Here is a 24263-nt window from a genome sequence, read left to right as displayed (position 1 = left end):
TTAAAAAAACCAACAAAGAACAAGGGCAAGAAATAGAAAATAATTACAAATATGGCAGATGTTTATCCAACTATATCAATAATCAGTTTACATGTGAATGATCTAGGGAAACGGGCTTGGCCCAATTGATAGGGTGTCCGCCAACCACATGGGAGGTCCGCGGGTCAAATCCCAGGCCTCCTTGACCCGTGTGGAGCTGGCCCATGTGCAATGCTGATGTGCGCAAGAAGTGCCCTGCCATGCAGGGGTGGCCCCCACGTAGGGAGCCCCATGCGCAAGGAGTGCGTCCCGTAAGGAGAGCTGACCAGCGTGAAAGAAAGTGCAGCCTGCCCAAGAATGGCGCTGCACTCACAGAGACCTGACTCAGCAAGATGGTGCCACAAAAAGAGACACAGATTCCTGGTGCTGCTGCTAAGGATAGAAGTGGTCACAGAAGAACATAAAGTGAATGACATAGAGAGCAGACAACTGGTAGGGGGGAAGGGGAGAGAAATAAATTAAAAATAAACCTTTTAAAAAAGTGTGAATGATCTAAATATTACCACTAAAAGAGATAATGAGGGAGGATTAAAAAAAACAACAACAACTAGGCTCAGCTAGTTTTCTACAAATAACCCATTTTAAATATAAAGACACACATGGATTAAAACAAAGGATGAAGAAATATGCGCCATGCTAGACTAACCAAAAGAAAGCTGATTAGATATATTAATTTCAGACTGTTCAGATTTCAAAAAGTAAGCAAAGGTAAAGGATTACCTGCATTAAGTCACTCAAGAGAGCACCCAGGAGGGGTGTAAGGCTATTTCAGAAGAAAGAGGTATTCACTCAAACTCCAGTAAACTGAATTCCTAAGACTAGCCCAGGAAAGAAGCAAGCTTCACATAGGCTCAGATAAGGTAGAGCAGGGGTTTTTAATCTTTTTTATTCCATGGACCCCTTTGCCAGGCAGCTGAAAACCACTGACCCCTACTCAGAATGTAGCAGCAGATAGTTTTATGACACTCTAGAATCAGGTCTAACAACTACTGTAATTTTGATGGTGTATGGATGAGAGTAAGTGATTTTTTGAGATATACAACTGTAATGCAATATGAAATGAAAACTACTGTAATTTATTGCATACATTAATAAGTGAAGGAAATGCTAGATTTCAGTTAGAGGTCAGAGAAAATAAAGATAAAAAGTTTATTTCTTTTCGATTCAAGCTCATGGACTTCCTGGAGGGGTCCACGGACCCCTGGTTAAGAACCCCTGAGATAGAGGGAACCTGCAGTTTGCACGTGCATTTGCCTCAGGCTGATCTTCTTAATATGAGGGCTAATCTCTGAAGGAGACCAAGAGCCAAAGCAGAGCCAATTTGCAAAGACAGTGAAAGGTGATTTTAGCTTTGGTTTGTTTTGATTAGCTGCTACATTCAAGAAAGTCTCTGTCACATCATACTAGCTGAATACAAACTTAAGGAACAGAGAGATCAGGGACTAAATCCAAGAGTTCACACTTTGAAATATTAACATGTAGAGTGTGCAACAAAAGATTATAAAACAAAGAAACAGGAAATGATGGTTCATCGAAAGCAACAAGATAAACATCCAGAAACCATCAACAAAGAGGTTCAGACTTTGGATTTACCAGAGAGAGATTTTTAGAAAATGATCCTCAATGTGCTTAAGGAAATAAAGGAAAAATTGGAGAAAAAACTGAAAAACATGAGGAAAACAATGAATGCACAACATATGAATATCTCCTTGAGATTCTCAATAGGAACTAAACAGAAATACTGGAGTTGAAGGACACAGTAACTAAAATGAAAAATTCCCTAGATGGTTTCAACAGCAGATTAAAGGTGGCAGAAGAAAGAATCAATGATACTGATGATAAGACAAATGAAATTATTCAGGGTAAGGACCAGAAAGAAAGCTGAATAAAAAAGAACAAATTGGGCCTAAGAGACATGTGGGAAACCAAGTACACCAACATACAGATTATGGAAGAACCAGAAGGAGAAGAAAGAGGAAAAAGGGGTAAAAGGAATATAAAAAGAAACAATGGCAGAACACTTCCCCAATTTAACAAGAGACATGAATATGCACATTCAAGAAGCCCTTTGACTCTAAACAGGGAAAACTAAAAACAAAACAAAAAACCATGCCCAGACACAGTTATCAAACTGTTCAATATCAAGGATAAGGAGAGAGTTCTGAAAAGTGCAAGAAAAAAGCAACAAATTAGGGACAAGGGAATCTCCATAGAAGTAAATGTTAATTTACCATGGAAACCATGGAAACAAGAAAGCAGTGATATGGAATATTTAAAGTGCTGAAAGAAAAAGTTGTCACCCCAAATTTTTATATCCAGCAAGACTTTTTTTCAAAAATGAAGTTGAGATAAAACATTCCCAGATAAATAAAAGGAGCTCTTCAGACTGAAAGGAAGGGACACTAGACAGTAGCTCAAAGTAGAATGAAGAAATACAGAATTCCAGTAAAGGTAACCACATGGGTAATTTAGATGCCAGTACTATTGTTTTGTATATTTTAGTGTAAAACTCCACTTCTTACTTTTTACAGATACTAAAATGCAAAGACGTAAAAAGTAATGATAAATCTATGGTTTGGGACATAAAATTTGAAACAAATTCATAAAAACAGTGGAGGGATAGAGGGTATAGAAACAGTGAATGTGTATGCTACTGAAGATAAATTGTTAACTCAAAAATGATTATACAGGGAAGTTGATGTGGCTCAAGTGATTGAGCTCCCATCTACCATATGGGTTTGGTTCCCGGGACCTTCTGGTGAAGGTGAGCTGGCCCATGCAGAGAGCTGGTGCAACAAAATGACACAATAAAAAAAAGACACCGAGGAAAAGACAATGAGAGACACAACAAATGAGGAGAAGACCAAGCAGTGCCCAAAGTATCATATTCCAGAATAGACCACATGTGAGGTCAAAAAAAAAACCAAGTCTCAATAAATCCCAAAATACTGAAATCATGCAATGTATCTTCTTCAACTACAATGAAATAAATTTAGAACTCAATAACAGAGGGAGAAATGGAAAAGTCACAAATGGAAATTAAACAAACATACTTTTAAACAACCAATGGGTAAAAGAGGAATCCACAAGGGAAATTAGGAAACATCTTGGGAAGTGGACTTGGCCCATTGGTTAGGGCGTCCGTCTACCACACGGGAGGTCCACAGTTCAAACCCTGGGCCTCCTTGACCCATGTGGAGCTGGCCCACATGCAGTGCTGATGCGCACAAGGAGTGCCGTGCCCCACAGGGGTGTCCCCGCGCAGGGGAGCCCCATGCGCAAGGAGTGTGCCCCAGAAGGAGAGCTGCCCGGGTTGAAAGAAAATTCAGCCTGCTCAGGAATGGTGCCACCCACACGGAGAGCTGACACACAGGATGACACAACAAAAAAGAAACACAGATTCCCATGCCGCTGACAACAACAGAAGCGGACAAACAGACACAGAGAACAGACAACTGGGGCGGGGCGGAGATAGGGAGAGAAATAAATAAATAAATAAATCTTAAAGAAAAAAAAGAAAAAAGAATTCTCTTAAAAAAAAAAAAAAAGGAAATATCTTGAGGTGAATGAAAATGGAAACACAGCATACCAAAACTTATGGGATGCAGCAAAAACAATGGTGAAAGGGAAACTGATAGTTTTAAATGCTTACTTTAAAAAGAAGGAAGATCTCAAAACAGAGACCAAACCTCAAACTGGAGTATCTAGAAAAAGTAGAGCACATTAAACGCACAGCTAGAAGAAAGGAAATAATAATGATTAGAGTAGAGATAAATCAAAAAGACAGGGAAAAGAACACAATAGAAAGACTCAACAAAACTAAAAATTGGTTTTTTGAAAAGATCAATAAAATATACAAGCATTTAGCTAGACTGACAAAGAAAAAAAGAGAGAGGACATAAATAACTTAAATCAGAAACTAAATGGGAGACATTACTATCAACTCCACAGAAATAAAAAGGACTCCAAGAAGATAATATGAACAACTGTATTGAGACAAATTAGATAAACTAGATGAAATGAACAAATACCTAGAAACACAGAGATTACCTACACTGACTGAAGAAGAAATAGAAGTTCTCAACAAATTAATATGTAGTTGTCCCGATCCGGCGGGGGCAGAGTCGAGGGGCCTGTGGGGAAGAAGTGGGGGCAGGAGATGAGAAGAATGGAGGCAAGACAGGATTCTGATCAAGCCTCGTTTATTGGGGGTAGAGCATTAGAATTTATACTGAGGGAAGGGAGCATGTCCATAGGTGATACGCTGGTCTTGCGGGTGGCAGGCGTCCAAGGAGGGGATTAGCTGAAAGTTTGCGCCGGGTCTGCAGAGTTTCGCACCTTGCACATGCGTGCTGCTGTGGTTACCAGAGTTGTGGCGGGGAGAACAAAGAAGAAGAAGAAGAAGAAGGAAGTGGCGGGGCAGGGCTGTAGTAGTTGTGAAATCCGCCATGTTGTTGGAGGTTGTAAATAGGTTTCACAGCGGGTGGCTCCCCACAGGTAGTAAAAAGTTTGAATCAGTATTTTAAAACCTCCCAACAAAGTCCAAGACTAGAATGGCTTCACAGGGAATTTTGCCAAACATTCTAAGAACTAACACCGTTTGATCAAGCTCTTCCAAAAAAATTGAAAAGCTGTGAAGACTTGCTATCTCATTCTATGAGGCCAACATCACCCTCATACCAAAGCCAAAAATAAAACAAAACAAAACAAAACAAAATACCACAAGAAAACTACAGACCAATATCCCTATGAATATAGATGGAAAAATCTACAACAAAAATACTAGCAAACCAAGTACAATAGCATGTTAAAAGAATTATACACCGTGATCAAGTGGGATTTTCCCCAGGTATGTAAAATGGTTCAACATTTAAAAATCAATTAATATAATATACCTCATTAACAGAATGAAGGAAGAAAATAACATGATCATCTCAATTAATTCAGAAAAGGCATTTCACAAAATCCAGCACCCGTTCTTGATAACAATTATTAGAAAACTAGGAATAGAAGAAAAGTCCCTCAACATGTTAAAGGGCATATGTGAAAAATCCACAGCTAACATCATACTTAATGATGAAAGACCAAAAGCTTTCCCTCTAAGATCAGGAGCAAGACAAGGATGCCCACTGTAACCACTGTTATTCAACATTGTAATGGAAGTTCTATCCAGAACCAATCAGGCAAGAAAAAGAAACAAAAGGTATCCAAATTGTAAGGAAAAAGTAAAGCTTTCACTATTTGCAGATGATCTAAAAAATGCACACCGAAGCTTCTAAAACTAATAAATCCAGCAAAGTGGCAGGGTTCAAGATAAACAACCCAAAATAAGTAATGTTTCTTTCTTTTTTTTTAGGCGGTACCAGTGATTGAACCCAGGACCTTGCACATGTGAAGCAGCACTCAACCACTGTGCTACACCCACTCTCAGCAGTGTTTCTGTATGCTACTAAATAATCTGAAGAAGAAATAAAGAAAATTTTTAAATTTACAATAGCATCTAAAAAAATCAGTTTCAAGGGAGTGAATGTAGTTCAATGGTTGAGTGCCTGCTTCCCATGTATGAGGTCCTGGGTTCAATCACTGGTGCCTCCTTAAAAAAAAAAAGTAAAAGAATCAATCTCTAAGAATAAATTTAACCAAGAATGTAAAAGGTTTTACTTGGAAAACTATAATATATTGCTAAAAGAAATCAAAGAAGAGCTAAATAATTGGAAGACATTCCTTATTTATGGATTGGAGAGCTAAATATTGTGAAGATATTAATTCTACCCAAAGCACTTTACAGATTTTAATGCAATCCCAAACAAAATACCAAGAGCCTTCTTTGCAGAAATGGAAAAGCCAATCAATTTTGTCAAATTTATATGAAAGGGTAAGGGGCCTCATATAGCCAACGCCATCATGAAAAAGATTGGAGGACCCAAACTTCCTGATCTTAAAACCTATCACAAATCCACAGTAAACAAACAAAAAAACAAAAAGTAGCTTGGTACTGGCACAAGGAAAGACATACACACTATGGAACTGAACTGAGAGTTCAGAAATCAACCATCACATTAAGGCCAACTGATTTTTGACAAGAGTGCCAAGTCCACTCAATGGAGAAAGGAATAATCTCTTCAACAAAAGGTGCTTGAAAACTATGTCCACATGCAAAAGAATGAAGGTGAACCTCTATCTCACACCATATACAAAACCATTCAAAATGGATCAAAGATATATATATAAAAGCCAGACTATAAAACTCCTAGAAAAAACATACGGACCTTGTGTTAGGTAATGATTCTTAGAATTTATACTGAAAGCACAAACAACAAAAGAAAAAATAGATAAATGGGACCTTATCAAAATTAAAAACTTTTATGCACCAAAGGACTTAATCATGAAAATAAAAAGACAACTTAGAAAATGAGAGAAAATATTTGGAGACTACCTATCTGGCAAGGATGTAATATCCAGAATATATAAAGAAATCCTACAAATTACAAACAACCCAATTTTTTAAAAAAGATTTATTTATTTATTTATTCCCCCCGCCCCCCGTTGTCTGTTCTCTGTGTGTATTTGCTGCGTCTTTCTCTTTGTCCGCTTCTGTTGTTGTCAGCGGCAACGGGAATCTGTGTTTCTTTTTGTCGCGTCATCTTGCAGCGCCATTCCTGGGCAGGCTGCACTTTCTTTCGGGCTGGGTGGTTCTCCTTACGGGGTGCATTCCTTGCGCGTGGGGCTCCCCTACGTGGGGGACACCCCTGCATGGCAGGGCATTCCTTGCACACATCAGCACTGTGCATGGGCCAGCTCCACATGGGTCAAGGAGGCCCGGGGTTTGAACCGCGGACCTCCCATGTGGTAGATGGACGTCCTAACCACTGGGCCAAGTCCGCCGCCTGGTCTAAACGTAAGTTATTGATTATAGTTTAGTAGTAATGTTTTGGCGATGCTCTTTCACAGTTTGTGACAAATGTTTCACAACAATATAAAGTGTTGGTAGTGGGGTAATGTATGGGAGGAGCTCTGTAAGATGATATGCATGTGTGTTTTGTAAGTTCACAACTTTTACTATATACTTATTGTTTACATATGTTCATGTTTGAATGATATACTTCAATAATTTTTTTTTTTTGTAGGTACAAGGGCCAGGAATTAAACCTGGGATCACATACGTACATAGCCAATGCTCAAACACTGCCACATCAGCTCCCATGGGTTGGCTTTTTCATTTGTTTTCATTTTTAGGAGTCACCAGGGAATGAACCCAGGATCTCTCAGATGGGAAGCAGGTGCTCAACCATTTGAACCACATCTGCTCCCCAATAAAATGTTTAAATGAAAAAAAATATTATTTTAAGGAAATTAATATGAGGCATATATAGAAAGATAGTAGAAGCAAAGATGAAACCTTACACTTTAAATAAACTTTCATGATACTTGTTAATTTATGGAAGTTTTCACATGTTATTTTTATAATCAAATTTTAAGAATAACATCATTACCTTCTATCTTGAGATTTATTCCTCCACATTCTATAATTCCAATGAATTTGCCTTCTATCTGACCATTTTTGTAAACAAAAATTGTTGGTAAACAATTGTCGTGGTAGTGTTGAATACAGCTATTCACGATAGCTTTAACAAATTTCGTTTCTGGGAACTTTCTTGCCAGGAGACTAAGATGCTGGTTAACTAACAAGCACATTGGGATGCTAAAAAAGAGAAGTCGTACACATGTAACTTTAAAAACATCAGACTACTCATTTCAGTATAACAAAATAAATGAAATACATCCTTGGCAAAAATACATCTTTAGATAGCTTTACATGTAAGCACATATCATTATCATCCTCTATTGTTATCTCTAGTAGTGTTGAACTGTAGAGCACCCCTGGGTTTTGTTTTGTTGTTGTTTTTTACTGCAAATACCATTATAACCCAGGAGTGAAACTTACTGCCTTGGGGATGTGATGCCTAACGAAGGGAAACCACATCTGAGTTAGCATCAGTTTAATTCAAGCCAGTTCCCACTTTGTATGCTTAGAAAAAACAGGGCTCTTCTAGGGAATACTTGGCAGTTCTGAGTTAAAACCAGGGAATCCTAATACTTACCACCATCATGGGTTTATCTTGACATAACGAGAATATCACATTCATAGCTACTTGACTCAAAGTTCCTTGACTTTCTTGACTCCAACAATCTTCACCCCCACTTTTCTTTGACATCCTACTTCAATGCCACATCTGGGTCCCCATTATCCAGGTCTAGTCCTTCTTGCAAATTTAAAATTGATTGGAAGTGTAGCCAAAACTCCCAGTTTTTTCTGTTCTATCATTTAATTCCCATTACACTATTCTTCAGTCGAAAAATTCTAGTTCCTTTCCTCCTAGTCCATCACTTATTCACCTGTTCTTTATCCCATACTCCTTTTATATCCTCTGGTACCTGTCTTTGTTGGTTATTCTATTTCTTTCATTTCCCATTTTCTCCATCTTTCCTTCTCCAAAAGCTCTTTTCTACACTTTATATAAATACATTCAAGTTTCTAAATCTTTAAAAAAAAAATTCTCTTACAATTCTGTATCCCCTTCTAATAACTACCCTCTCCTCTGTTTACAAACCAGATTTTTTAAAACATAAAAGTTTCTATGTTCTCTTCACCCTTCTTCTTGAAACTCTCTCCTTTTTGGGCTTCCTGTGATAACACTTTTTATTAATTTCCTTTTTACCCCTCCGACTTCCTTCTTCATCTGTGCTTCAAATGTAGAGGTTCCTTATGACTATGTCCTGGACACTCTTCTCATTCTAGACACATTCACTAGGCTGTCTTACCATTCTGATGACATAACAGCTGATGAATGCCACTACCACCACACCTCCCCAAATCTGATCTTTCTCCTGTATTTTCTTAGTTTGACACTCAATCCAAAAATCACCTTTTCTTCCACAGCACCTAATTGGTGATCAAGTCATACTGATTCCACTTCTGTATTATCTCATACCTATCTTCTCTCTTTGCCCATAACCTTACTCCTCTCCTTTCTTATTTAAGCTGCATCAGATTCTGTTAAATTATCTCTGTTTAAGACTTGTTCCCCAAATTCATCCTTGACCCAGCTGGCAAAGGGAGCTTAGCATGAAAATCTCATCATGTAACAACCACTCTTACCTCAAACTTAAAATCCTTAAGTAGCTCCTCACTGCCTTTAGGGTAAAGGCTGAACTCCTCAGTGTGGCCAGCCTTCAAGGCTCTCCATGGTCTGGCCCCTGCTTACCTCTCCAGCATTATTCTCAGCCTGCTACGCTATGCTTCGGTCAGACCAAATTACTTAACTTCCCCCAAAGCACCATGATACCTCTAATTTATGTACCTTTATATTTCATCCAAAATATCCCATCCATCCTATTTCTTCCAACCTTATAAACCTGAGGGATCCTTTCTTTTTTATTGAGGTTAAGACCAAAAATCACTTACTCTATAAAACATTTCATACTTCCCTCTACCAAAGGTAGAAATGATACTCCTTTTTCAGTGCCTTTACTCTACACAGTAGACTTCATCCATTGCACCAAAAAGATATTATATTTGTCTCCCTCCCTCATTCTCCCCTCCATACAGTTTTTAAATCACTATAATCATTATAATCTGCAACAAACCTAGACACTGCTTCATTTTAGTGGTTGGCCCTCAGATCCTAAAAATAATCCTAGGAGAGCATATAATGCCTAACTTAAATGTCATTTTTTCCTCACAAAGTAATAATAAATCGACTTTATAAGTTCAAATTTTCGCTGAATAGGTGAAGTGAATCCATTAATATCTAATGCAGAGAAATTTTGTCATTACTGTCAGAATGAGAGCTGAGTCAGTGGTATGACAGATACTTGTGGGGTTGTATGAATGGCAGAAGGTAGGTAGGCATTGGTGGTGGCAATCAAATGTATGGAATTAGAGTGTATGGCATAACAAATTGCACTGCAGGGAGAAAATGGCTTCCTGAAGATAGTTCTGATAGCATGTGGTAAGGGAAGAAGCTTGGTATTGGGGTTCAGGGGCCAGAATTCTTATCCTCAGAAGAACTGTAAAATATTAGGGAGACCTCAGAAATTAGGAAACAAGTTAAGGACCTAGTTATGGTATTAAAGTTCAAAATATACAAGTGTGTATAGGAATAATGTAGAAGATCAAAATTAGAATATGGACAAAGGTTTAAGATTATATAAGACCAGAAATAAGACTGACTTCAAGCTTAGCCAGGAGTATCACTAAGCTGAGGGAGAATTAGAACCCTCTGACCAATGCTCCATAAGCAAGTCAAATCTTCATTTGAAGGAAAAGTGGCTCAGTTCTATGAATTAAATGGCAAGAAGTCATTAAAGTTACAGAGTTTAGGAGCCTAGTTAAAACAAATTCTCAGCCTCCTATAAAATATACAGATGGCAGCTAGAAACAAATCTACTGAACAGTTACAATATGAAAAAGTTATGAGTAAACCCATTGTTAAAAACTAAAGGACATTTATAAATCTAAATAATATTTATAACACAATTTATATATTTATATATTTATAATTTTCTATTACATATGGGTATTAATCAGCCAAAGGAGTGCTGATACAAAATACCAGAAATCTGCTGGCTTTTATAAAGGGTATTTATTTGGGGTAGGAGCTTACAGCTACCAGGCCATAAAGCATAGGTTACTTCCCTCACCAAAGTCTATTTCCATGTGTTGGAGCAAGATAGTAGCTGACATCTGCCAGGGTTCAGGCTTCCTGGGTTCCTCTCTTCCCAAGTTTTGCTTCTCTCTGGGTTCAGGGTTCCTCTCTTCCTGGGGCTTGCTTCCCTTTCCTCTGTGTGCTTACTTACTGGGGTTCCAGCTTAAGACTTCAGCATCAAACTCCAACATTAAAAATGCCCAACTCTGTCCTTTGCCATGCCTTTTATCTGTGAGTCCCCACCCACCAAGGGGCAGGGAATCAACACCTCACTGACATGGCCCAATCAAAGCCCTAATCATAATTTAATCATGCTCAGGTACAGTCCAGTTTACAAACATAATCATATCTAATTTTGGAATTCATAACTATATCAAACTGCTACAATATGTTATAAATTTAGGTTGTTGTCAATTAATTTACAATAAGTAATCACCAATTTTCAATTAATTGTCAATTAATTTTCAAAGCATATGACAATTTGAAGCAGCTTAGCTGAGACTAAAACACATTCAAGCTCTTTTATTAATTTTTGAAAACTATTTATCAAAATTAGTACTTTATCTTGAAATAACCATTAAATAATTTTATTACCATGAAATGGACATTTAGAAGCACTAGCTATTCTGTTCATTATAATGGGTCTCAAAAAATATATGTAATGAACTTCTTCAGTATCTAACATTTATCATGAACAGATCCCAGTTTTGTAAATGTTTGTAGTTCCCATGCTTATTTGTGAGGAACCAATACCAGCAGCATTTACATATTGGTCAAATCAAACATGTGGCTTAGGTAAAATAGGAATATGATCTTTTTTTTAAAGCTTTAAAACTACTTAGAGGGAGTGGATGTGGCTCAGACAACTGAGTTGCCACCTCCCACAAAGGAGGCCCTGGGTTCAGATCCCATTGCCTTCTAAAGAAGAAAATAAAAGGGCAAACAATGAGCAAACAACAAGCAAAAACAATGAGCAAAGCAACAAGCAAACAGATAAGGAAGCCAACACAGGGGAACCAATATGGCTCAGTGGTTGACACCTGGCCTCCCACATTCGAGGTCCCAGGTTCAGTCCCTGGTCCCAGTATCTCAAACAAACAAACAAACAAAAGACTACTTAAAAATTAATCTACCAAGAGTTTTTGCTGCAGTAAAAATGTCTCAAAGTAATTTAATTAATTAATTAATGTCTCCTTTTATGGGGCATGGATCCTATCAAAATTTGGGGAACTGATAAGGTGATTCACAGCAGGGCTCTAATTTTTATAAAGTTGTTCTGTACATTTACCTGGGAACTAAAAAAAGAAATTCATTAGTCAGAGATTGAGATGAGAACAATGTCATGGCCTCTGTCCCTGGATTGCTTGTGGTCCTAAGTCAGAAGGGTGGGCACCAGAAATTATTGGGCTTATCTTTATGAGATTTGTGATACTGTGAACATCCAGCTCCACTTTGGAACAGGGTTGAGGAAAGTCCCCTCTCTCCACTTGTGCCAGGACCCAGCACTACTCCTCTCTCACAAGGGCTATAGCTTTGACAGCACTAGGGTTTCCCATCCTGGACATGTGCGCTGGCATTCGCGTGATGGCAGTCAGTGGTGAGGTTTTCTCAAGCAGCTTTGTAAGGAGAAGCTATTCCAAGGAGGCAATGGAACAGGAAAGGAGGAATACAGCTGTATCACAAAGATATGTAGAATCTCCCTTTGGGGACTCCAAAAAATAAGTGGAATGAGGGGGCTTTCCAAGTGTTCAAAAGCCTTGGTAGACGCAAAAATAAGCTAGTTGATTTACTGATACTAATAAGACTTAACTGTTATACCAGGCTAGTTAGGCCTGAGGATGTTTGAGCTTCACTTAATACAACCAGGCGTTTTAAGAATTGTCTTGGAGAAAGGGGAGAACATGGGAAAATTGTTCTGTTAAAATTTGAGACTTAAGATGTCAAGTCTTTGGCCCATTTTTAAAACTGAGTTGTAATCGTTAGGCAAATGTGTCAACTCAGGCAGACAATTGTACCCATTTGTTTGGTCAGGCAAGCACTGGGCTAACAGTCATACAAGGACATATATGGACTTTATTCATCAGTGAGTTTACTGCAGAGATGGCTGGTTACATCTACAATCAATCAGGGAGACTGTAGTCAGCAATGAGTGATGTTTTATCCAATCAGTTGAATGCCTTAAAAGAGGAAGTGATTTCAACATTCAGAGAGAATTTTCCAGCTCATCTTAGGATAGCCAAAGTCTCCTAGGAACTCATCAAGGACCTTTATGGGAACTCCTGGTTTGTAGCCTGCCTGCTGAATCTGTACCTGTGCATCCCCACAGTCACATGAGAGAATTTTATAAAATCTCATACTATTTACAGATATCTCCTGTTGATTCAGTTTCCCTTAAATCCTAACACAGGTTGTCTTTTTATTAAGTTGAAGGATTTCTTTATATATTCTAAATATGAAAACTTTATCAGAGATGTGGTTTCCAAATATTTTCTCCCATGGTACAGATTGCCTTTCATGATAAAGTCCTTTAAGGAGCAAAAGTTCTTAGTTTTGATGTGATCCCACTTACCTATTTTGTTGCTGTTGCTGCTTGTGCTTTAGGAGTAAAAATCTAAGAAACACTTGCCTAACACAAGATCCTAAAGATGCTTCCTTATATCTTCTTCCGGGAATTTTATAGATCTGGCTCTTATATATAAGTCATTGATACATTTTGAGTTGGAATACAGAAAGCTAAATATAGAACTACCATGTGATCTGGCAATCCTACTACTAGGTATATACCCAAAAGAATTGAAAGTAGGGACTTGAACAGATAATTGCACACCAATGTTCACAGCATTATTCACAACTGCCAAAAGATGCAAGCAACCCAAGTGTCCATCACCTGATGAACTGATAAAATGTGGTATATACATACAATGGGATGTTATTCAGCCATAAAAATGAATGAAGCCGTGATACATGAGACAACATGGATGAATCTTGAAGATATCATGTTGAGTGAAATAAGCCAAAAAGGAAAAATATTGTATGATCTCACTGATTTGACATAATTAGAATAAGCAAACTTATAGAGTCAGAATCTAGAATAGAGATTATTGGGGAACAGGGTAGGGATAGGGAATGGGAAGTTAAGGCTTAAAATGTACAGGGTTCGTATCTGGAATGATGGAAGTGTTTTGGCAATGGATGGTGGCGATGGCAGCACAACATTGGGAGCATAATTAACAGCATTGAAATATACACCTGAATGTGATTAAAAGGGCAAACATTGTAGATATGGTAATATATAAAAAAAAAAAATTTAATCCATGGAGGTATACTGCATAAACAGTGAGCCCAAAGTTAAACCACAGACTATACAGTCAATAGTAGAATTATAAAATTGTTATCATCAATTTTAACCAATGTTCCACACCAATAAAGGTGTTAATAATAGGGTGGTATATAGGAATCTTGTATTTTTTGCAGGATTGTTCTGTAAACATACATTTTCTCTAATAAAGAAAAACAAAGAGACTTAAGACACATGATATATCCAAATCACTGCATGATCCTTGACTGGATCATTGATCAAAAATATACATTATTTATAAAAGACATTTTGAGTTCAGTTTGGAAATTTGACAAAGACTAGGTATTGGATACTATCAGTGGATTATCAATTTCGTTAGGTGTGAAAATAGTACTGTGGTTATGTAGAAGAATGTCCTTATGTTTTGAAGATGTATACTGTGAAGCACTTAAGAGAAAAGCATCATGCTGTGTGTAAGTTACTTTGAAATGGTCCTGCAAAAACACACACACACTGACACACACACAGTATGAAATAAATAATGGCAAAATGCTAAATTGCTGAGTCTAAGTGGTAGATACTAGGGGTGAAAATTTTATCATTCTTTCTACTTTCCTCTTTTGAATTTTTCCATAAAAAGTCTTGTAAAAAATTAACTGCCAAAGAGCGTTTACTTTTCTAAGTGTGGCATGTTCTTTTAATTAGAAATGAAAATAACTTAAAATAGGTAGTTTAATCCCCAAAGCCAATAACTATCAAAAACTCCAAAATTATGTATACGTACATATACATATATTTCTTTTCTTGAGTACTCTTTTGTTATATGCTTTATAGAACCTTAAAGGTAAGAAATATATATATTTTAAAACATTAGTGTATTATATTTGGAGAAAATGCTATGGTAATTACCTTGATCTGTATAGATGAATTATAACCCACACATCTTTTTCTGCATTTGTGACTTCTTTCACATACTGATTTCCAGAAATTTCTCTTAATTCCCCAAATTTCTGTCTTTCCTTAAGAGCCTTCCATTCCCGCAGCCGTTTTTTTCTAATTAAAAAATGACATTAAATTATATAAGAAATTTTCATATTGTTAAGGTTATCCCCATACATGGTAACAATTAGAAGCAATCAATGTAATGTACACACATATTGAACATTTTCCAAGAATGATGGCTGTTAATGGTCTTTTAACGCCAATTTCTCTAAGTACGAGTTTGTATCAGAGGTATTGCAAAGTATAAGAAGCTACTGACTGTTTTAAATTTACCTTTAAGACTAGGTTTTAATCAGATATAGTGTTTTAATTAGATATGGGGGGGGGGAGAAATTACCTTAGACTATTTAGATACTGGGTCAACAAATTCTGATCTATAGGTTAAATACTTAATACAGAGGAATATCCATAAGAATAATAGCTAAGATTTGAGTGCTTACTATATTGTTAGACACTGTTTTAAGTGCTTTACATTAACTAATTTAATCCTTACAAAACCTTATGAAATTGGTACTATTATTGTATGCTCTTAACTACCATGCTAAATTAAACTTTAGTCCAGAGCCTTTGGGTTTTTTTTCCTCCCCCCTCTCCCCACCCTGTTGATTTGCTGTCTGTGTCTATCTGCTGTGTGATCTTCTGAGCCTTTTTTTTTGTCTTCTCTTTTTGTTTTCTCCTCTAAGATTCTCCGGGATTCGATCTTGGGGACTTCTGATGTGGAGAGAGGTTCCCTGTTACTTGTGCCACCTCAGTTCCTGGTTTCTGTTGTGTCTTGCCTTGACTCTCCCCTTTGTCTTTCTTTTTGTTGCATCATCATCTTGCTGTGTGGCTCACCACGTGGGCCTGGCTGTCGGTGAGCGCACTGGCTCTCCATGTGGGCACTGGCTCACTGCGCAGCTCACCACACAGGCATGCCTTACCAGGAGGCCTCGGGGCTCAAACCTGGGTCCTCCCATATGATAGACGGAAGCCAAATCACTTGAGTCACATCTGCTTCCCCAAAGCCTTTGTTAATTAGTGTAATTACTTGTTATAAATATAAATTTATTGCAGGTAGTCAGGTAATAGAAGAGAGTGATTATGAGCTTGGACCCAAAGATCAGACTAACTAACCTGGGATCAAATGCCAGCTCCACCACTTACCAGCACCACGACCTTCGGCAAATTATTTAATCTCCTTAAGCTTTCTTAGCAGGGTGTCTGACACATTGTAAGCATTCAATAAATGTTAGGTATTTATTCTTGGTAATTATTCATCCATACAGAGTCTTAAAATTTGGTTAAACAACTTTTGATATTTATATCTTGATAAGTTGGTTGTTGAATTCTTGGATTCACAAAGCAAATCCAAATGGCTTCTGACATGACTGCAAGTTTAACAGTCTATAACTTAGTTAGCTGGGAGTACTTTCCCTCCCTTTTTTCCTGGTCTTACTGGAAACATGTCAGGTGAAATTCCTCAATTTACATAGAAAGTAATCCAAACAAAATGAAGCCTGGAGGAGAATGCCCAAACAGTCATCCCCATCTAAGTCCTTTAACTTTTCTGCTACTAGACCAGATCTTCAGATCTTTGGGAGCTCTGCTTTGAATGCAATGAATATTCTGCATCACTATTGTTAACTCCACTCAAATTCATCTCATTGACTTAGTATTTTTCAGAGATTTCTATAAGTTTTTGTTCCAATGATCGTGCCATGTCCTACTTAATGGCGCCATTATAAACTACTTCTATTTCCCCTCCCCTTCTCCTTCTCCTCCTGTTTCCTCTTTATAACAATACAATCTGGGGAGGAAAGAGGGGAAAGGCTAGTTTCCTCATCAGGAAGACACATTGTCCAGTGGCCTACATTCTTCAACTAACAATTTTATCAGTTGAGATTCAGTTGCATAAACAGAAACCCTCCAGCTATTTTAAGCAGAAAAGAGCTTAATATGGGGAATTAAGCATTACAAACTCAAGGGAAGACGGAAGGAGCAGGCTCTAGGCTGAGCTTCCAGGAATGACTCCCAGAACAACACGCAAAATTGTTTTGCCAAGAGGACATTTTTAGCTTTCTTTAGCATAATTCAGAAACTGAGGAATCACGAACTACTCTTCCAGTTGTTGGCCCTAGCATCATACTACTCTGGGAATTAGGAAGCTACTATTGCTTCTAGGAACCTACCACCTTAGAAACAACCTGAGAAACAGCTACCAGATGAATGGCTCAAAAACCATGATGGAAGTGCTAGATTGTATCAGCAAAATGGATGCTTTGTGTTCTTCCTCTTTTCCTCACTTAATTCTGAATTTAAGTCTCTTGTGAATGTATCCAATAGAACCTAAAGCAGATCCATTATCCTTACTGCAAGAGAGTCCAGAAATGTAGTTTCAGTTTTATAGTTTCTTCAGTACTGGAACATACACCCAGAAAAGTGGAGACATGTGTCAAGAGAGTCAATCTGGGAAGTGGATGTGGCTCAACCAGTTGGGCACCTGCCTACCCCATGAGAGGTCCCAGGTTTGGTCCCGGCACATCCTAAAAGAAGACTAGCAGAGACTGCCTCCCTCATGCAATGAGCTAGACTCCACCCCCATCACAACAAGCAAAGGCCACAAGCCAGCAGACGCCACTGCCCAAAGGGAGTGGATGTGGCTCAAGCTGTTGGGTGTGCCCCTCTTGTGGGGGAGGTCCCAGGTTTGGCCTCCTAGAGAAGGCAAGCAAACAATTAGCAGAAAGACAGGAAAACCATCTGGGGAAAAGGGAGGATAAATAAAGAAAAATAAAAGTAAATTTTTAAAAAATCTTAAAAAAAAAAGAGAGAGCCAATTTAGCTTATCTGCCACAAAAGTATATTGTGAATATGTTTAGGTTTATAAACAGATTTTTCTTCACCCTTCTAGCTACAAATTTCTTAGGTGATTCACTTGAATTTTATAGCTAATCATCTGCAAAATTACATTTTGCCTCTTTTTAAAATATATTTTTCATTTCCTTATGTTGCCTGAAAGCACTGGCTAGGACACACAGTAAGATGTTCAATAGAGTCTGCCATTTTCTCATTTTTAATAGTAACATTTAATGATATTTGTTAAAGTCTTTACCAAGCAAGTTTCTTTTACTCTAGCTTGCTCATAATTTTTCAAAAGTTTGTTGTTGTTTTTGCTTTAAATGAGGAATTTGCTTTAAATATGCACTATTACGATGACTACAGATTTTCTTCTTAAGAACAGGAAAAATTTTGAAAGGCTACGGGTTCCCCTGTTCTTATATCCGAAGAAACAACAGAGAAATGAAAATAAATCGCTATTTGGTGGAAAGTACACTTGGGTTTCAATGTGGGAATATACAAATAAAGAAACTTCCATGTATAGTATCTCTCTTTGATCTCTATGGCTGAGACTGACTGGGTGATCATCAATTTAGTTTTCTCCTCCTGGGCTCACACATGAAGACTACATTTGCCAGCTTCCCTGGCAGTTAGGTTAGGACCATGAGACTGAATTACAGCCAAGTGAAAATGATATGTGTCATTTCTGTGACTCATCACTAAAATGTCCTATGCCATCTTTCACACCATCTCCTTGCTTCACATGCCTAAAGATAAAGGATTCTGCAATGATGTAGCTAGACTCTTATGAAAGAGCCTTGATTCTTTGTCATTGCTTGGAAGAGAGCTTTCTAGTGCCTCCTCTTACGATTAAGAAACCTTTCTTGGGTTAAACAAGGGAGATTTTGGAGTTGTTACAATTACTTAGTAAGTCTGATGATAACAATGATTACATCAATAGATTTTCTACCATCAACTCATCCTTGCATTCCTTGGATAAACCATAATAATATTTATATATTATTATTTTAATATATGTTTTATTGGCTAATATTTATTTAAGATTTTTGCATTTATGTTTCACAAGTGAGAATGGTTTATAGCAATGTTTTTCAAGGTGCGGCATGTGGACATCCTGTATGAGAATCACCTTTGTACTTCCTAAAATTGCATATTCATAATAACCAATCCAAATGTACTGTTTTAGTTTCCTAGGTTGCTTAAGTAAATACCATGAAATGGGCAGGCTTCAACAATGGGAATTTATTAGTTTACAGTTTTGAGGCTAAAGCAAATCCAAATCAAGGCATCCTTCTCCTTAGACTCTAGCATTCTGGGGCTGACTACTGGCAATCCTTGGCTTGTGTGTCACATGGCAAGGCACACGGTGGCATCTCCTGGTTATTCCTTTCTATCCTGGGTTTTGTTAATTTCAGCTTCTTACTTCCTGTGGCTTTCTGTCTCTGAATTTCATTCTCTTATAAGGGATGCCAATACTAGGATTGAGACCTATCCTGATTGAGGTGGGACACAATTTAACTTAAGTAACCTCATGAAAGGTCCTACTTACAATGGGATCTCACCCACATGAATGGATTAAATTTAAGGACACAGTTTTCTGGGGCTAATACAGCTTCAAATTCCCACATTTAGCAAATATTATCTTTTGGTGCTGGTCTAAGGAACTTGCATTTTTAAACTTTGAATTATGGAGAATTATTAACATTTACAAAAACAAAGAAAATAGTATAAGAGCCACCATGTACACATCCTCCATCAATTTTCATCAGATTTTAATTCGTGACCAACCTTCTTTCATCTTTATCCCCTCTAACAACCCTCTCCTGAACCATTTTGAATCATGTACAAGACATCATGGCATTTCATCTGTACACACTTCACTATATATCTATAAAAAGAATTCTTTTAAAAGTTTAATAACATAATGTAATCACATTTAAATCAATGACAATTCCTTGATAAAGTCAAATAGTTTTTCAGTGTTCAAAGAACCCTATTGTCACCATTTTAAAAATGTGTTTAGGGAAGCAGCTGTGGTTCAATCAGTTGGGCTCCCGTCTACCCTATGGGAGGCCCTGGGTTCGCGTCCTAGGGCCTCCTTGTGAAGGCAGGCTCGCCCACATGCTGTGGAGAGCCGCCTAGTCCGCAAGTGCCGCGGAGTGCTGCCTGGCCCACAACCACTGCAGAGAGCCGACTCAGCAAGGTGACGCAACCAAAAGGGAGACAAGCAAAAAATGCAAAGAGTGCAGCGCTGGACACAGAGAGCAGACAGCAAGCAAGCTGCAAGGGGGGGAAGGGAAATAAATAAAATAAATACAGACACAGAGGAATGCACAGAGGATGGACGCAGAGAGCAGACAGCACACAAAAAGTCCCAAAGGGGGGAATTTAAAAAAAAGTGTTTATTCAAATGAGTATCCAAATAAGATTTATATAAGTGGTTCTCAGGTATCTTAAATCTCTCTTTTCCATAGATACTCCTCAATTCATTTTCCCCCCATTTTCTTACAATTATTCCAGTGAGATGTATATTTAGAATCACAATGTGATCAACACAACAGTGTCATACAATATTTTTCTGCAGATATAATTGCTAAGAGTGGACAGTGCCAGATACCATGTACAAAGTAGATTACAGGTAATATTGAGGTCGAGACCTCAAGTTTAAAAAAAAACTTTTTAGTGATGGAAAAACAAAAACATTCAGCAGAACATAAGAGTAAAAATATATAATCCCACTGTCAATAATGTTAATTTTTCAGATATTCAGCAATTTGCTTGTTGTAGGAAACCAGATAGCCAAATTGCTTATCCAGAAGAATTTCCCAGTCTGAATTTTGGTAATTGGATCATCATGAAGTTAATTTAGCAGGAGGAGTATACATTTTCAAGAGAAATTCTAGGTGATAATATTGACTAAAGTCTATTCTAGGTGGTAATATTGACTGAAGTCTGTACTAGCCTTTTCTGCAAGAAATAACGGTTTTATTAGTCATATACCATAAATCAGTAAGCTTTCCATCTTTATAAAAACATAGGGGCTATCTATATGCCTTGAAAGTTGGAAATTTCAGCTACAAAACTATGATGGGGTAGACTATCTTCTCATTATGCTTTCCTATCTCCTGAGTTAGTTTTAGAAATTTGTATTTTCATTTAAAAAATTATTTGCCTTGCCAAAATGGCAGAGTAGTACATTTTACAGATCACTCCTTCCACCACAAAAATTGAATGAGCTGGAAAAAGAGATGGAAATTGACTAGGTGGTAACCCTGGAACCAGACCTGGCATTTAGAACAACCACAAGAGTGCCAGAGGAAGGGAGAGGCTGCCAGGAGGTCAGCTTTTGTAAAGGAAAGCATACCAGTAACCAGCCCCATTCCTCACTGCAGCAGCAGTGGAATCAGCAGTGTCTAGAGAAATGCAGCCTGGATTCCAGGAGTGGCCTGCCAGGGCCAGGGTGGGCAGAGGAAACCTCGTCCTCCAAAAGTTGGGAATGAAGTTCAAGGCGAGTCTGGGGGATCCTTGAAGGAACAGAGTAGATATTGGCCCAGGTTTCAACCGTCAGGGCAGCAGCAGCTTCTGGCTTCCCACCAGCATCCACTAGGACATAAAAAAGCAAATGCACCATCTTTGGTTATCTTTTTTTTTCCTGTCCGTGGATGTTTCTTGTCTGGTAGGTCCCTTAGAGCCCAGTGCAAATGCTGGCCTCAGTTTCAGCCTCAGTTTTGGCCCTCTGGGCATCAATAGCTTTGGGCCTCACACCAGCATTCACAGAGATATAAAGAGCCAGTGAACTCTTTTGTGGGTGGGTTTTTTTAAATCTGGGAGACCCCTGATGGTCCAGTGTGATCTAGGTTTTGATACTCTGAAAAGAACAGCTTCTGGATTCACACCAGCATCTACTGGGACATGAAAAGCCAGTGAAACCTTTGTTTTTTGTTGATTTCCTTGCTGTCTTTTTTTTTAGTGATCTAATGGATTCCTGAGGGACCACCATAGATACTGACCTCTGTTTTGGCCTCGACGGCAACAGCTTCTGGCTCCCCATCAGCATTTACCTAGAGATTTGGAGAGGGAGTACACTTTTTTTGGTAGGGGCTTTGTTTCTGGTAGTACTTTTTTTTTTCTTGTTTTTCTTCTTTCTTTCTTCCTTTTTTTTTTTGTTCTTGGGCTAGCAGACTAGGAGTACAACTAGACATGCTTAAGAGAGTTCTGCAGGTTGAAAGACAATTACACTAGACAATAAATTGATGCCATGTGAATAAGGATCTCCGGTGAGGGTAACAACATGGGTAAATATAAAAGCCAGTACTACTGTTGTTTTGGTTTGTAACTCCACTTTTTACTTCCTGCAAGATCTAAAAGGTGAATGCATAAAATGAATGTGAAATCAGACTCATAAACATGTAATTTATGACAAATTAAAAAACTGCCAAAAATTGTCAAAAGGGTCAAATAGAGCTAAAAGTATAAAACAAAAAGAGCAGTCCCTCCCCTCCTGACCACCCACCGCTTCTCAGAAGGCATCACTTTGGGCCATCTCTCTGGTGTTTATTTCCAAAGATGCTCTTTGACAATCCTCTTGAAAGAAGCACACCAGCAAGAAGAGAATTGAATCTAGGAGTACAGTGCAAGAGACAGGAAATAAAGGCAAATACATAAAGAAGTTTATTTTGTTTAAATAAGAAAAACTCCCTACCTTCCAAAACACACACACCCATACACACACTCACATTAAATGTGCATCACAAAACTGCAAAACTGTTACAATATAATACAGAAGACTATCTGTATGACCTTATTATAGGATAGAATTTTTAAAGTAAGGAACAAAAAAGGACAAACTGTAGAGAAAAAAGGATAGATTTACTCAATAGGTATTAAAAACTCATGAATTGCATAGGAGATGTAGCTCAGTTGTTGTTCACGTGCTTCGCATGTACAAGGTCCCAGGTTCAACCCCAGTACCTCCTAAAAACAAAAACAAAAAAACAGCTATGCATCAAAAGAAACCATAGAAAAGAGAAAATAGTAGGTACAGATTGGGAGAAGACACCTACACACTACTGTTAAAAAGAGTATTATCTAGAATACTTTGGAATCTCATATGGAATTTATCTTACCATAGTAGTTAGGTAATATGATTTAAAGTCTGGAAGTGATAGTCCTCCAACTTCGTTCTTCATTGTAAGATGTTTCTGGCTAATCAGGCCCCTTTATCCTTCGAAATAAATTTGACAACTGAATTTTCCACTTATTTAAAAAAAGGCTGCTGGAACTTTTATCAGGATTGCATTGAATCTGTATATCAATTTGAGTAGAAGTGACATCTTAATGATATTTAGTCTTCCAATCCATGAACATAGAATATTCTTCCATCTATTTAGGTCTTTTTAGATTTTTTTTAGCAGTGCATTGTAGTTTTCTGAGTACAAGTGCTTTACATCCTTGGTTAAGTTTATTCCTAAATAGTTCATTCTTTTAGTCACAATTGTAAGTGGAAATTTTTTCCTGTCTCCCTTCTCAGATTATGAATTACTAGTGTATAGAAACACTAATAATTATTGCATATTAATCTTGTATCCTGCCACCTTGCTGAATTCATTTTCCAGCCCCTGTAGCAGCTTTGTTGTAGATTTTTTGGGACTTTTTAGGTATAGGACCATATCTGCAAATATCAAAAGTTTTACTTCTTCCTTTCCAATTTGTTTTTTTTTTTTTAAAGATTTATTTTTATTTATTTAATTCCCCTCCCCTTCCCCGGTTGTCTGTTTTCTGTGTCTTTTTGCTGCGTCTTGTTTCTTTGTCCGCTTCTGTTGTCGTCAGCGGCACGGGAAGTGTGGGCGGCGCCATTCCTCGGCAGGCTGCTCCCTCCTTCGCACTGGGCGGCTCTCCTTATGGGTGCACTCCTTGCGCGTGGGGCTCCCCTACGCGGGGGACACCCCTGTGTAGCACAGCACTCCTTGCGCGCATCAGCACTGCGCATGGGCCAGCTCCACACGGGTCAAGGAGGCCCGGGGTTTGAACCGCGGACCTCCCATATGGTAGACGGACGCCCTAACCACTGGGCCAAAGTCCGTTTCCCTCTTCCTTTCCAATTTGGATGCCTTTTATTTCTTTTTCTTGCCTGATTGCTTTAGCTAGAATCTCCAGCTGTATATTGAACAACAGTGGTGACAGTGAGCATCCTTGCCTTGTTCCCAATCTCAATGGGAAAGCCTTCACTCTTTCACCATAGAGTATAATGTTACCGGTAGGTTTTTCATACATGCCCTTTATCATGTTGAGAAAGTTTCCTTGAATTCCTATCTTTTGTAATATTTTTACCAAGAAAGAATGCTGTACTTCGACAAGTGCCTTTTCTCCATCAATCAAGA

General features: G+C 38.0%; 1 protein-coding gene across 1 annotated transcript in view; it reads right to left on the bottom strand.

Moving 5' to 3' along the window:
• Window positions 1–24263, bottom strand: part of PDCL2 (phosducin like 2) — a 65864-nt gene that overhangs the window by 3308 nt on the left and 38293 nt on the right. Inside the window, exons 4-5 of the mRNA XM_012525989.4 lie at window positions 14956–15099; window positions 7533–7741 (exon numbers count right to left, since the gene is read on the bottom strand). Of these exons, the coding sequence (XP_012381443.1) occupies window positions 7533–7741; window positions 14956–15099 (353 nt within the window). The remainder of the gene's footprint in view (window positions 1–7532; window positions 7742–14955; window positions 15100–24263) is intronic.

This window comes from Dasypus novemcinctus, chromosome 1 (genome assembly GCF_030445035.2).
Source record: "Dasypus novemcinctus isolate mDasNov1 chromosome 1, mDasNov1.1.hap2, whole genome shotgun sequence".
In the NCBI taxonomy this organism is placed as follows: Eukaryota; Metazoa; Chordata; class Mammalia; order Cingulata; family Dasypodidae; genus Dasypus; species Dasypus novemcinctus.
The sequence above is the reverse complement of the archived record's forward strand: the minus strand, read 5'-3'. Positions and strand labels throughout refer to the sequence as shown.